This window comes from Eptesicus fuscus, chromosome 21, assembly GCF_027574615.1.
Source record: "Eptesicus fuscus isolate TK198812 chromosome 21, DD_ASM_mEF_20220401, whole genome shotgun sequence".
Lineage (NCBI taxonomy): Eukaryota > Metazoa > Chordata > Mammalia > Chiroptera > Vespertilionidae > Eptesicus > Eptesicus fuscus.
Window position 1 is genome coordinate 12,603,008 of NC_072493.1, and position 14,487 is coordinate 12,617,494.

At 45.0% G+C, this 14,487-nt stretch overlaps 3 protein-coding genes across 11 annotated transcripts in view; 1 reads left to right on the forward strand and 2 right to left on the reverse strand.

Annotated features, from left to right (window-relative positions):
- Window positions 1-186, reverse strand: part of PRMT7 (protein arginine methyltransferase 7) — a 40,176-nt gene extending 39,990 nt beyond the window's left edge. The window contains exon 1 of one of the 2 annotated variants that reach the window (XM_054710175.1): window positions 27-186. The gene's annotated coding sequence lies outside the window, so the exon portion shown is untranslated. Of the gene's footprint in view, window positions 1-5 lie in introns of both variants that reach the window. The other variant, XM_054710173.1, reaches the window with a different exon arrangement.
- SLC7A6OS (solute carrier family 7 member 6 opposite strand) lies at window positions 166-8,649 on the forward strand. 4 transcript variants are annotated; one of them, XM_054710184.1, is made up of 6 exons: window positions 166-397; window positions 520-804; window positions 4,223-4,426; window positions 4,716-4,817; window positions 6,027-6,147; window positions 7,143-7,363. In XM_054710184.1, the coding sequence occupies exons 1-6, from the start codon at window positions 203-205 to the stop codon at window positions 7,271-7,273; spliced, it is 1,038 nt and encodes a 345-aa protein (XP_054566159.1). In that variant the 5' UTR covers window positions 166-202; the 3' UTR covers window positions 7,274-7,363. The 4 variants fall into 4 exon arrangements, with proteins under 4 accessions (XP_054566159.1, XP_027999006.2, XP_054566161.1 ...); XM_028143205.2 differs by lacking the exon at window positions 4,716-4,817; XM_054710186.1 differs by lacking the exon at window positions 7,143-7,363 and having other exon boundaries at window positions 6,019-6,086.
- Window positions 8,650-8,812: 163 nt separating this feature from the next.
- The window catches only part of SLC7A6 (solute carrier family 7 member 6), a 33,910-nt gene continuing 28,235 nt past the window's right edge, over window positions 8,813-14,487 (reverse strand). For all 5 annotated transcript variants that reach the window (XM_054710179.1, XM_054710180.1, XM_054710183.1 and 2 more), the window contains exons 7-10: window positions 14,125-14,221; window positions 11,996-12,145; window positions 11,699-11,882; window positions 8,813-11,250 (exon numbers count right to left, since the gene is read on the reverse strand). In XM_054710179.1, the coding sequence (XP_054566154.1) occupies window positions 11,156-11,250; window positions 11,699-11,882; window positions 11,996-12,145; window positions 14,125-14,221 (526 nt within the window). In that variant the 3' untranslated portion in view covers window positions 8,813-11,155. The remainder of the gene's footprint in view (window positions 11,251-11,698; window positions 11,883-11,995; window positions 12,146-14,124; window positions 14,222-14,487) is intronic.

Consider the following 14,487-nt stretch of genomic DNA (forward strand, 5'->3'; position numbering starts at 1 on the left):
CCTACCCAACATGCTCAGCGCCTCACCGGCCGTGGGTGCCGCTCGTTCACTTCCGCCGCCACGGCCACATTCCCGCGGCCGGCGTGAGGGGGCGGAACCTTCCTACGCCGGCTGAGCGTGCCGGGGGCGGGACCCGGAAGTAGAACCTAAAGTCTTTCCCGTCGCACCCTACGCGTTCCCACACTGCTTCGCGACAGCCGCTATGGAGGCTGGTCGTACGGCTGTACTCCGCGTGAAGCGGAAGCGCAGCGAGGAGCCTGCCGAGGCTCTGGTCCTCGCTTGTAAACGCCTCCGGAGCGATGCCGTGGAGTCGGCGGCCCAAAAGACGCCCCCCGAGGGTCTGGAGAAAGCAGCAGAGAAGAATGTCTTCCAGTTGGTGGCTACCGTGTGCTCCCAGGTATCGGGCGGGGGTGGAGCCTAAGTGGAGAGGCTCTGAGGGTGCAGCCGGGATGAAATTGTATCCCTGACCCCTACACGAACCCCTGTTTATGCCGGCTCCCCTTCCCTATTGCCCTCCAGGAGGAGCCGGTCCATCCATTCCTGCGGGCCGCTCTGCCCCCACCCTGGGGCACCCAGCAGCGTATCCGCCACGACCTCCGCGCGGCTACTCGGAAGATCCAGCAGGAGGGTCGCTACAGGGTAGTCTCTAGCCGCCGCTCCTCGGGCATTCCTTTGGATGCCCTGGAGTCCGAGGACGTGCTGGGAAACCCAGAAGCCGACGGTGACGCAGGCTTCCAGCTGTTGGATCTGGTCCACGAAGAAGGAGACCCAGAGGCCGCTGCTGCCGCCGCGGACTCCTACAAGGTGAGTACACCCCCGCGAAGGAGAGCTGGGCTTCTCCCGACAAGTAGTGCCAGCAATCTGGGCGCTAAGTCGGCACACAGTTGAGATGCACATGGCTTCACCTTTTATTAATGGATGATCCCTCCGGCTTGATAGCCTCGATTTTACAGATTAGGTTCTCTCTTCAAGTATTTACTGAGCTCCCACTATGTGACAGGCATTATCCTGAGGTTCTGTGGGTATAGCAGTGAACCTAACATTCAGATAGAGAAAAACAAACAAGTAAATTCACTGTCAGTGATGTGGGCTGTAAGGGGGAAGGTGGGGTGCGCAGGAAAAGAGTGGTTCCATTTCAGAGGCCACACTGAAAAAAAAGTTACACTTGAGTGAAGACTTAAAGGTGAATGGCAGGACATTGTGGATATCTTGGGGAGGAGCATTCCAGGCTGAGGACTTACAAGCACAAAGGCTTTCATACCAAGTTTGTCTGATGTTTTCAAAGTCAGTGTGCCTGGAGCCCAGTGAACTTGGAGAGAATAGTAATAAGGAATTTGGGGGAAGGATCTACTACACCCGGTAGGTACTTCCAAGACCCATTGCCTTTTCATCCTGAATAGGGTATTAATGGAGGACTTTGAGCAAGGAAAAGATAGAGCAGATGGGCAAACTCATCAGAGGGAGGTTAAAGGACTCGTCTTGGGTACCATATCAAGTCTGAGGCAGAGTCAGGTCTAAAATGCACACTTAATCCAGTGTCTTTCCACTACATTACATTTAATATGTTTGTTTTGTATCTTAAAAAGAAAAAGTCTGCATGCAGTAATATCATAGAAATAGAAAATTCTCAACCTAAGGCATTCCCCTCTTAGTAAACATTTAAAATTTTTTCACTCCTTTTAATAGTTATTTAAGTGTAAAAAATGAAATTTTAATACAAAATACATCAGGCAAAACATATTTAATCATGGTGCTAGTATACCTGGATAGCAACTTGAGCATGATATCGATAGCCACATCTTTTACCAAAACTAATTCAAGACTGATTCATGAGTTAACAATCAAATAATGTTTAAAAGTATACTAATGTTCAGTGGAATTGATTAAATAGCTCAATTTTATAAGAAAAACTAGTAAACTGAAGGTTGTGAACAATTTTCCCAACCCAAAGCAATACAAACTTATAAATATAGCAAAAATATTTGCAGAGTTATTATTTTAAAAACATGAATTTAGCTCAGCTAGTGTGGCCCAGTGGTCGTGTCAACCTATGAACTAGGGAGGTCACAGTTCAATTCCTGGTCAGGGCACATGCCCGGGTTGTGGGCTCAGTCCCCAGTGTGGGGTGTGCAGGAAGCAACTGATCAATGATTCTCTCTCATCAATGTTTCATCTCTCCCTCCTTCTCTCTCCCTCTCCCTTCTCTGAAATCAATATAAATATATTTTACAAAAAGTTTTTTAAATATGAATTTAAGCTGAAAGTAAAAATTTAGGTTTTATGCCTACTAAAACTAGCAGAGGAAAGGTTGTCGATAGCACTGCTGGCAAGGTGTGATTAAAATGGTACATGGCTGTAGTACTTAAAATTGATGCCAGTCTTTTGGAAAACAGCATGGCTAACAATAGCTTAGGGCCTATTTTAACCCTTTGCACTCGCTTGCTTTTTTCTCTATTCCTTTATTCTACTCGGGATTTAATTTTTTAAATACCCCAGATTTTACAAAGCGCGGCAGTAGAATAAAAAACTGGAGTTTCTTTTCATACAAATTTATTTGGATTTTTTTATATTTCAAATTATTGATACATTCAAAGAGTATAAAAAGAGCTGCTACCGATGCTAACCGTGTCAAGTCACACTCGACATCTGAGTGCAAAAGGTTAAAACTATTTAAATTTATTTTTATTGTTTGGACTCTAAAGCCACCCAAAATTCTAGAAATTTAAGTTTTAAGCAAATAACGTACTACTTAATAGGATATCTGAAAAGGTGAAACCGTTTGGTTCATTTTATCTAGTAATTTCATCCCCGGGATTTATCCCAGGGAAATAATTCAGTAGAAGCAAACAGCTGTAGTAGTAACAAAAGCTGTTTGTTTACTAATTACTATATATCAAGTATTGTCTAAGTACTTGTTATATATTCTTTTTTTTTTCTTGTTATATATTATTTAACTCATTTAATCTTCACAAAAACCCTGAGTACTTTAATCTCCATTTTCAAATGCAGGAAACTTCACATTCATTGCAGTGTTGTACATAGAGGCTAAAATTATGTCTGAGAAATTGACTATACAACTGCCTGGACTTTAAATTAATAACCATGAAGACTGGTAAGATGGGAAAGTATACTTTATATATGTTTAATGGTAGGAAATGCTGTATGTATTATAATTGAAAATATGGGTAAGCATACACAGATTAGACTTGAAATAATTTATTATTTTATGAAAACAATGTGTTCATTATAGGAAATTTGAAAAATCTATAGCAGAGGAATATGGCTGCATAATCTGCTGGACTGAGGGCTGGGGACTTGTGAGTTGGAGCCAGAGCTTTCCTAATAAACAGCTTTTAGGTCAGTCAAGAGTCTACACAAAAACTGACATCTCTAGTTCCTTTTGACTTTGGAACAAAGAAGAATTCCCTTTAAGCTTGTGCTAGAGAGCATTGGTCTGCCTTGGCCATGGTACACCTCTCCTTCCCGTATGGTACTTCACACCTGAGTGACATTGCACAGCTTCCTGTGATGATCATTTGCCGCATGTCCCCTTGGTTTCCAAATTGACCTAGGCCACCCTGGATAACACAGCCTATTGGTCCTAGAGTACATCTTACCTTGGCCAGTTCCACTCTGGGTCAGTCTATCTTGAAGCTATTTTTTCTAGTAAGAAAAGGATTATAGGGGAATCCATTCCTGGTTGTGATTAAAAGCAGGATGTCAAGTGTGGGCAAGTCAAGTGGTGGGTGATGGCTGATAGTAGTCACCATAGCCCAGGAATCGTCCTTAGGTTCCCTATAGAAGGCCACACAAAATGCAGACCCACTTAAGAGTCAGCTATGGAGGTGCTACTCTGGGCCTGCAGATCCCCAAAGGGAGAACATCATACCAAAGGAGCTCAGGAAGACCTAGGGGAAGATTCCAGCTCTGCTGGCCCTCGCCTCTCCTCAGGCCAGGCTTCACATGCAGGTCTTCACACGTGCTCTTGCATCAGCCGAGCACAAAAGAGGAGCCTATCTTGTAAGTTTCTATCTCAAAAGAACTACACATCACTTTTTTGAGAAATACTTAGTTTTTTAATCTCATAGCTAATTAAATAGGGATAAAACTATTGAATCTAACAGAGAACTGTAGGGAGGCTTCCTTCACCCAACTCTTAGGTTCCTTTTCTTTGAACAGCCATGTTTAATCTCATGCATTTTATCTGCTGTTTTCTTCACAGGTAGCTGACCCAGATGTGATCCTTTGCAATTCTGTAGAGTTGATCCGTGAGCGGTTGACTATATCCGAGGATGGACCAAGTGTCGAGCACCGGGAGGAACAGAAGGATGACTATGTGTATGACATTTACTACTTGGAGACAGCCACTCCAGGATGGATTGAGAATATCCTCTCTGTGCAGCCCTACAGCCAGGAGTGGGAGCTGGTAAGGGGACCTATGGGGATGAGGGGCATGAGGCAACCTAAGTGATTCTGTAGTCAGGGTACTTTGCCTCCCTGGATTCCAATCCTAATTAACATTGTTCTTAGTTCTTCTTGTTCTTAGTTAAAAGGAAGAATTTATTCTAAATGCCTTCTAGGAACCTGGCTTTAATGCAGGGAATTTTGGGAAAGAGAGTCTATATTTATAATTTTTGCTCTTAATGAATCTTTTACAAGGTTTGCAACATCTTTGTTGTTTGTTTTTTTTTTGTTTGTTTTTTTATTTTTTACAGAGAGGAAGGGAGAGGGATAGAGAGTTAGAAACATCGATGGGAGAGAAACATCGATCAGCCGCCTCCTGCACATCCCCCACTGGGGATGTGCCCGCAACCAAGGTACATGCCCTTGACCGGAATCGAACCCGGGACCCTTCAGTCCGCAAGCCGACGCTCTATCCACTGAGCCAAACCAGTTTCGGCTTTGTTGTTGTTTTTAATGTTTTAATTGATTTTTAGAGGGAGAGGGAGAGCTAGAAATATCAATGAGAGAGAATCATGGACTAGCTACCTCCTGCATGCCCCCAACATTAGCATGTGTCTTGACTGGGAATCTAACCAGTGACCTCTTGGTCCATGGGCCCGTGTTCAACTACCGAGCCACACCAGCTGGGCAACATCTTTATTTTTTATATCTACCCATTCTCAGGGGAAAATGTATGAGAGCTTATAATAAAATACAGACAAAATAAAACGGGAATTTTAATATGAGAACAAAACCTTTTAATTGTATCTTATTATGCAGAAAATCATGGATTAAGAAAGCTAACTTTCATTTAAAAAAACTAACTTCCTGACAATCATTATTCTTAAAACAAATTCTAAAATGATTAATGAGTGCCCTGGCCAATGTGGCTCAGTTGATTGAGCATCATCCTGTGCACCGAAAGGTCACCACTTCGATTCCTGGTCAGGTGGTCAGGGCACATACCCACAATATGAGTTCATCCCTGGTTGGGGTGCATATGGGAGGCAACCAATCAATGTCTGTGTGTGTGTCTTTCTCTCTCTCTCTCTCCCCCTCCCTCTCTCTCTCCCTCTCCTGCTTTGCTCTTTAAAATCAATAAAAATATTTTTTTAAAAATAAAATGTAAAAATAGTAAGAGAAGTTAAGGTGGTACCTGTCACACTCTTATGAGAAAAGCATGCTACTCCATACCTACTCTACCACCATAATCTGAATCAGGCACCCACCTTGGACCATGCATAGGCCCTCCTTTTGCCGTCCTGTACCCCTCAAACTTGGGTTTTGGGCCTGATCTTTGGCATCGCCCATGATCCATATAATCCCTCCGACAGTTTAAAGGTCATTACCATCACCTGCTCAGAGCTGTTTCTCCTCCCCATTTGGGGTGTTCCTTTTTAGTGGAATTTAGTCTATCCCACCAGGAATGTGATCCCTGGAGTTGGATTTGTAAGTGGAATAGGGCCATTATCTCCCTCTTGTAGCCTAAGTGTAGCCTCTCCAAGTTAGTCTGATATTAGTTTTGCCTGGAGCTTAACCTTAGATGTTTTGACTTATACTCATGTGTGTGTTGAGATGTGCAGGTGAATGATGACCAACAACTAGAGGACATTTATGAGGATGAAGATGATGAGAATAGTGAGAATAATTGGCGCAATGAGTACCCAGAGGAGGAGAGCAATGACGGAGATGAAGATTCCAGAGGTAGGTGGGTGACAGCCTTGGATGGGGAGGGACTGCTGGGATCCAAGACTGAGGCATGCGTCCAGAAGACAGATCCATTCTAGCTAGCTTTCCTTCTCAATTGAGCTCCTGCAGCTCAATCATAAGCTGTTGGAGCTATAGGAGACCCCCAGACCAGTGTTTCCAGTGGTTGGTTACTAGAGTGTAATATCAGTCAGGTGTGGGTTCAAATCTTTATTTCTGTCATTGCCTAGCTGTGGATCTTGGGCAAGTTACTTCATCTTATTGAGCCTCATTTTCCCTCCAGAAAATGAGAATATTGCACCAACTGGTTGAGATTAAGTGAAACACCTAGTTCAGTGTCTTTCCCTGCTTCGGTCTAACAAAGTATTAAAGTTCTAAGTGCCAACAAAAAGAATTTCTTTGTGTCTGTTAATGGAGGAACAATTAGATCAAACTATAGAATATTCTGTTGGGAAAGTGCCCATAATATATTCAAAGGGGCAAGGTTCAACATATTACAATATGACTACAACTATTGTATCAAAAAAATTCTATACTTAGGGGAGAAATGACAAAATATTCCAATGTAAAAAGACTTGGTTTAAATGGTAGGTATGAGATCTCTTCAAATTGCTCCCCTGAATTCTCTTTATTGAACAAGTATTTTTAAGTAGTGAACCAAAATAAAAACAGACAACCAAACAAAACCAGCCCAGCTGGTTTAGCTCAGCGGTTGAGCATTGACCCAGGAACCAAGAGGTCACTGGTTTGACTCCCAGTCAGGGCATATGCCCGGGTTGCGGGCTCAATCCCCAATGGTGGCTGTGCAGGAGGCAGCCAATCAATGACTTCCTCTCTCATCGATGTTACTATCTCTATCCTTCTCCCTTCCCCCCTCTCTAAAAATCAATAAAAATTTATTTTTAAAAAAACCCGGATCTTTTTGAGATGGGAAGGAGCTAACAGTCGCCCAAAAAAATCAGGTGGAGTCCATTCCTGTTATCTCATTCCAGGCTCTGATGAATACCACAGCCTCAGTGAAGAGGAAAGAGGCAGTAGCAGACCACAGGTGGGGAGCAAATACCCTTTGGATGTGCAGAAGGAGTTTGGCTATGACAGCCCTCGTGACCTGGACTCGGACTAAGGATTCTGTGACAACCATGAGGTTCTATCACAGGCCCTTGAGGGCTCTGACTGCAGCATCAGCCACCCTGGTAATGGGTTTCCTGGCATAACACACGGAAGGAAAAAGCATGTCCAACAGCACCATCATACCAGTGAAAACTTGTGCTGAAGGAGTGTCTCTTGTCCACTAATAGTAGGGCCCTTTGCCTCATTCAAGTAGTTACAGTCGGGGGGATAAAAAAAACAACACAAAAACAAACAAACAAAAAAACATAAAATGAAGCTTTCTGGCCTAGACATTTTCCTGCTCTTCTCCTACGCTAAAGCCAGTAAGTGGAAGAGAGGCTGTTTTATGAGAACTTCCACCCGCCTCCAGTAAAGGCCTGATTCTTTTTGATGGGAAAATCTAGAAGAGCTACAGTGGGTCTCATGTAGCAGCACACACTGAGTAGTAATGGCCAGTAGGAGAGGAAGAATCTGCCCGAGCTGTGAGGGGTTTGGTTGACAGTTGTCTCTACCTCCCTGCTTCCTATGATAATGACTGTAAAGATTGCTCTTTCATTAGCAGTGGTACCAAGGAACAGAGTATGTGTGAATGTGATACTCTGCATTTAGTAAAAACGCTTTAAATATGGGAGCAAGTAATTCCTTTAAAACCTTTCAATCTGAATATATGTTCTCCATTGTGCTCCCTCTCCCCTTCCTGCCCCCCACCAAAAATGGGGGAGTAGTGAGATAAAAGTTTCAGAATTGACCCGAGACACAAAGGACTTAAAGCAAATTAGGAAAAGGAAAACACATCCTGAACTCAGCTTTCCACTAAGCAATGTTTAACTGTTTACAGCACTCACCAAAAACTATCAGTAAGACAAAATTTCTTCCCCAAAATTTACATCTCTGCCCCTACCCCTTCCAAAGCACAGATGCCTTAACTCAGACTGAGTTGGCATTTAGTCATCTAATGCAACATTCATTGTCCAGTAGAACTTCTGCAAAGATGAATGTGTCCTATATATGCACTGTGCAGTAGTAGCCACTAGCCACATGTGGCTGAGTACTTTTAATGTGATTAGTGTGACTGAGGAATTTTTCAGTTTTATTTCATTTTAACTAGCTACATGTGGCTAGTAGCTACTGTACTGGACAGCGCAGGTATAGGGCAATCAATACCCAGAACCTTCTTAAGACGTGCCCTCTTGTCCCATGGCACAGACTCACTATCACATGGGAAGGTGAATTACACAGGGATGTGTCTTCCCACATCTTTTAAGATTTCATAAGCATCTACTTTCCCATCCTGCCTAAACCCATTATTTCTAAGTCTTTACCTACATTGGCTCCTATTTACACAGTTGTTAAACCTGGCAAAATGATTAAATTGTATGTGTGTGTGTACTCGGGCTCTCCTCTTGTGGCTTTTCCCACCCTAACTATCCACAAAGGTACAATTCAGTGTCACAAGTAAGAGGCAGCAAATTCAATGTACATCAATACTAGTCATCTTACAGTAGTCTATAGGCGTAAATGAAGGATTAAAGAACACTCTGTACCAGTATAATGTGTTCATTGCTATTTATGTGCTCATTAAAATTTGCCAACATTAAAAGGCTTAACAACTTCACAAACTATGCCCGGTGCAAAAGGGATTAGCATACCAGGAGAAGAAATGAGGTTGATGAACAAAAACCTTGTGGAAATTAATTCCACCACAAAGCCTGAGTGGAGGAAGTCTGGCTTCCCTCCCACAGGAGGGTTTCTAGGAAGTCTGTAGGCAGCACAGAGGGGAAGATGCGGTCACCATCCACTAATGGGAGGAGAATGACATGGCTCACTAAGCCAGTGTTAGGGCACCCGGGGTATTGAGGCCCTTGTTTTCCCAGGAACCACTGGGAAACAGCAAGTTCCTGGGATAAGCTGGTCATTTGCGTGAGTGGAGGAAGCCAAAGCCTGCCTCGGGTCCTCAAGACAAACGCACTCTACTTAAAGGATTAGCTCTAAAGGATCCCTGGAGCAGGTACCAGCTTGGCTCAGACAAGAGTCATGTGTACATAGTCTAGGCAAGTCACCCTTTGTATAGATTCCCTGTTGTAGACAGGAATTTGCGGTGCAAATCCCCAACCCATGATAGTAGGAATGGCCCCCTATGTTCTCACAGATGCTTGCCCTGAACCAAAAGAAATTGTGAGCATGCTCCCTTAAATTGTTTTTGAGCAGGCATGACCAAGGTTACACCCTTGTCTGAGATGAGCCAGTTTGGTGGAGAAAAATAGAAAGGGAGATTGCCTCATACTTGTCTTTACCATTGGTCAATTCCAAAATGTAAGGACAAGAAGCCTACAGGGTGTGCCAAGCCAGCAGGTTGTGGGCCCAGGATGACTGGGTCTGAGGTCATCCTAGGAGAGCTGTACAATCCAGTGCAGCCAAGCTGCCCACGAAGGAGCGTCCACTGGGCCGATCCTGCTCTGCCTGTCCTGGGTGTTGAAGATAGAGCAGCCTGAGCACCAGAATTAGTTATTCCAATCGTGCAGTCTGCTGAGGAGCCAGACTGAGGTTAAAGCAGCTTTTCCCCCAGAGTCTTCGCTGATCTCCACGGGAAAAAAGAAGTCCCCACGAGTACCAAGGTCTTCCTGAGACTGAAGCCCCACCAGACCTCGCCCCAGGAGGCAGGCAGGAGAGGAGTGCATTGTCCCGGTGATCCACACCAAGGCGGCTCAGTGTAAACAAAGCCTGGTGTTGGGGACAAGAGGATGCGGCCTGGTGTGAGGTTTTCAGAAGAAGAAAACGACCACGTCTAGCACCTAGGAGGGCTTGCGTGGGTCTGCACAGCAGCCCCTCACACCGACCCTTAGCGAGTGGAACAAGCTATTTGGTGGCTTGAGTCCATGAGACATTGACAGCTGAAAGAATTCAGGTGATCTACCTGAACGAGAAGTTTCTGTCCTAAAGTTCGTGCCAGAAACCAAGAGGTTTACTTTATCATCTAGAACACAGACAAGCTCTTAAGGAAAATAAAGGATTATCCTTCAAAACAACAGTAGTGCCAGACTTCTGACTCGTGAATTTGTTCATGTGTCCTTGCTGAACCTGAGCCAGGTGCTTGTAACGTGATCTGTCTATATACTAAAGTGTAATCGGTACATGAGTAAAAAAAAAAATCTTTAAAGTTCACCTTTGCAGGTAACACTCAACAGAAGATTGTGCTAAAACCAAGCCAAAAAAAAAAAAAAATCTGCGGTCAGAGTCTGACCCACCACCACGTAGAAGCACCTCTAAGGACAGAGGGACTCAACTTTGGGTACTTTGCATTTATAAACAGCCTATTGCATCCTGTAGATGAATACCAGAATTCATCTAGAATTGGTGTTCTGGATTAAATAATATAAATAAATAATGGAATACAACCATTTCCCCCAGGGAAGGATTTTGAACCAGAGGGAGAAATGGTAGCATTTCAGGCCTCTAAAGTCAGGTGCCTGGACCTGGTCAGAGGAAAACTTGTCATAAAAGCAACCCCTTTGTAGAGACTCCTGGTTCAAACCTCAAGTACCAAGTTTAGAAACCCCCAGCCACAGCTAACCTAGCTAGCACTCCCTCTTCCCCCAGTGCAACTCACCAAGTGTCTGTAAGGGCTACACCACCCAACAGAAACAAAACTCAACAATCATTCCCAAGCCCTCCCCTGCCCCCACTGTTAGGCTGGCCCACACTCAGTCTTCTTCCATAGCTCACCAATGAGAGTGATCACCTGAGGAAGCTATCAGCCCTCAACCCCCTTACATAATGTGTGCCAACAGGCTCCTTTAGTACAAGCGGGCTGGGTCCACAGTCTTGTCATCTGGCCTTTGGTGACTGTGGCCACAGGTAAAACCTTCCAGGCATCAGGGGACTTCACCTCTGGCCTCTAGTCAGTTTTCCTCTCGACCTTTGTCTCTTCAGCTACATCTAGCTCAGTCAGGACGCAAAAGCAAATCTTCTGGGTGACTTTGGTGATAGCAGCTAAATGGAAAAAGAAGAGAACTTAGTAAACTGACATTCACCTACAACCCCAATCTGAACACCACAAGGCTGCTTAAAGCACATCTGTGGCTCCCTGCTCATCTCTCCCTTGGGTATCCTGTGCCAGGCTTTGCTCCTCACCCCCAACCAGCCTCACCATCCCCAGTCCCGAGCCCAACCAGTCTTGACACTTAGATTGCACTTATAAGAGGTAGTGTTTTAACCCCAACATAGGACTCTAAAGATAGAACTAAAACGATCATATCAAGATCAAAAGGGAAGAAATCATGTGGGACAGTCAGGTCTCAAGGCCTCTAGCACATCACTAGTTTGGAGGAAGCCAGCTACCATGCTCATCTCTCCCATGCATCTGTGAACACACACACACACACACGCACACGCACACGCGCGCGCACCACCAGTGAGTGATGGGCAAAGAGCAGCTCACCCAGGATATTCCGGACAAAGAGTGGCCTCCGGGATTCTGGCAGGTAAACACCCAGGAAGTAGACGGGGATTCCGGAGAGGGCGATCCCGATGCCAATGAGGGAATTGATGGTGTCACCAAAGAGGGGCACAATCACCAGAAACAAGGAGCATATGCAGAACACGATGGGAAAAAACAGGCTCAGCTGAAATGAAGGGGGGTGAGATATCAGGTAATGTGGGATGGGGGAACAGGGTATGGAAAAGAGGTCACCTTTGGGAGAGGGCCCACCCTTCTAGTCTGCCCAGAGCCACTGACCTTGAGAGGCCGGGGCCGCTCGGGCTCCTTCCAGCGGAGGTAGAGCTGTCCAGCAACAGACAGGCCCACAAAAAACCAGTAGCTGAAGCTGAAGTAGTTGATGAGCAGGAAAACATCCTCCACAATGAGGTAGATGAGTGACATTGTGCACTGGATGGGGAGGGAAGAAGGGAGGGAGGGAGCAGGAGAGGGCAATGTCACCACCAGGGACCCCACCAGATCTGCTGACTGCTGATTTAGCTTCACCAGATTACCTCTGGCTCTCTCCAGTGACCCCCTGCCACCAGAAAGGTCCATTCTCCACGTTAATCCTCATGGTGGCAACTCTCCCTCTTCAGCTGGAGGCCCGTCCTCCACTCAGCCTCCTTTACCCTTCTGATGGCAGACAGTGAGGCCCTCCTCACTTCAACCCACTAACCTCAACGTGAACCACAAGGTGCCCTCCAGGTCTCTACACATGGGTCCTGACTACTTGGCATACGAATGGGCAAATGCCTTGTCCTGGCACCTTAGAAATGCAGATTAGAGCCCTGGCCAGTGTGGCTCAGTTGGTTGGGTGTCATCCTGTGCACCAAAAGGTTGCCCGTTCCATTCCTGGTCAGGGTTCAAATGCCCGGGTTGCCTCTCCATCCCTGATCCCTGATTGGGGGCATGCAGGAGGCAGCCAATCAATGTTTTGTTCGCTGGCATCAAGTTTCTCTCTCTCCCTTCCTTTCTCTCTAAAAATCAATAAAAGATCTTAAAAGAAAATTCCAGGAGGAAAGTACCCTCTGTTTTTTTTCAGATATTCAACATAAAACTAAATAATGAAGCTTATTGCTGATGGGGAGGATTAGTTGAGATAATGATACATTTAAGGGGCATATCATTATACTTGGCATATATAAAGTACCCCAAAAGTAAGCTGCTATTATTATTATTTTTATCCCCAAAGAGCTGAACCCAGACCCAAAGGACAGAGCCTAGCCCCAAAGCTTGAAGCCCAGCCAGGATCAGCGAAAGCCAGTCCTGAAGGGCGGAACCTCTCTCCGAAGAGCCCCGCCTCGCCCCTACAATCCCCATCCTTCCCGCAGGCCCAGGGAAGCCAGCCCCTGCGTGCCAGAGTGACTTCCACAGGCACCTCCCCCTGGAGAGTCTGCAGCCCTTTCAACCTCCTACTATTTTTATATGATAAAAATTTGAAAACTGGAAAAATTGATTATTCAATAAATTATATTGGCATAGCTGGTTAGCTATTTGAGGGCAAAAAATTAAGTGAATTCCCACCTCACCCCATACATCAAAATATAAATTCCAGAGGAATCCAAAACTTAAACAATTAATTAAACCATTTAAGACCTAATAACAAGAAAAATTAACTGTTTTTCAAATATTGGAGTAAGGCCTTTTTTTGGTCCCTCTTAGCTTTTATTTATATAACATCTTAGTCCAAATTAGAAAGTGGTGGTCTTTCTTCAGAACTTTCCACCTGTCAGAGTACTTCCATAATTTACTAATTTTGTTGGAATAAAACACTTCACTGCCATCTACTGTATATGAATGTATGATGTCTATGACATGAATAGAGGCCCAGCTGGTGTTTAACCGATCTGGCTTTTCTAAATATGATTTTTTTTAATGTTTTTTTTTCTTTAGAGAGAGGAAGGGGGAGAGAGAGAAGCACTGACGCTAGAGTGAAACATCGATTGGCTGCCTCCTGCACGTGCCCCAACTGGGGATCGAACCCACAACCCAGGCATGTGCCCTGACCGGGAATCAAAATGGCAGCCTTTCGGTACATGGGACAACACCCAACCAATTTAGCCACACTGGCCAGGCCTCTAAATATGATTTAATATTTCTTGTTAAGAGGAGGAGCTGAAAGGAAGAGAGGAAGAAGCCACTGACATAACAGAGAAATCTTACAAGTTCACTTTTATATTCTTTTATAGCATTTGCCTTCTCTAATAGGACTATGCTTTACATTTACATTTTTAAATAATTTCAAGAAGAAAGAAGAAACACTGAGAGGATCAAGAACTATCTCAAGAAAGCTAGTATACCTCCTACCCAACAGTTTTGCATCAAGTCAGCACGAGTAGTACAGAGATATACCCAGTCCCCTTCCCCCCGCGCCCAGCAGAGCTTACATTGAACAGTAACGCGGGGATGGGTGTAAAACGCTCAATGTGGATCATGGACAGAAGGTCTGGGAGGTGGCCCTCCCGGGAGCCCACGAAGAACAACCTGGAGGGACAAGAAATGTGTCAGTAAGATCCTCTTTACTCAGCCACATAGCCACACTCCTCACCCAGACAACTAGGCTCAGAGCTCCAGAATAAAGCAGGGAGCAGTCCCTCAGGAATACCCCATGTTCTCTATGCACGCCCAGTCCGACCTACCCCCTTTACCCACAGATGTCTCCACCTTCTTCAACCAGGGCACCTCACCATTATCCATAAATGCCCTCCTACCCCACTGTTACCCCACCATCACCCACAGACACCCCCACT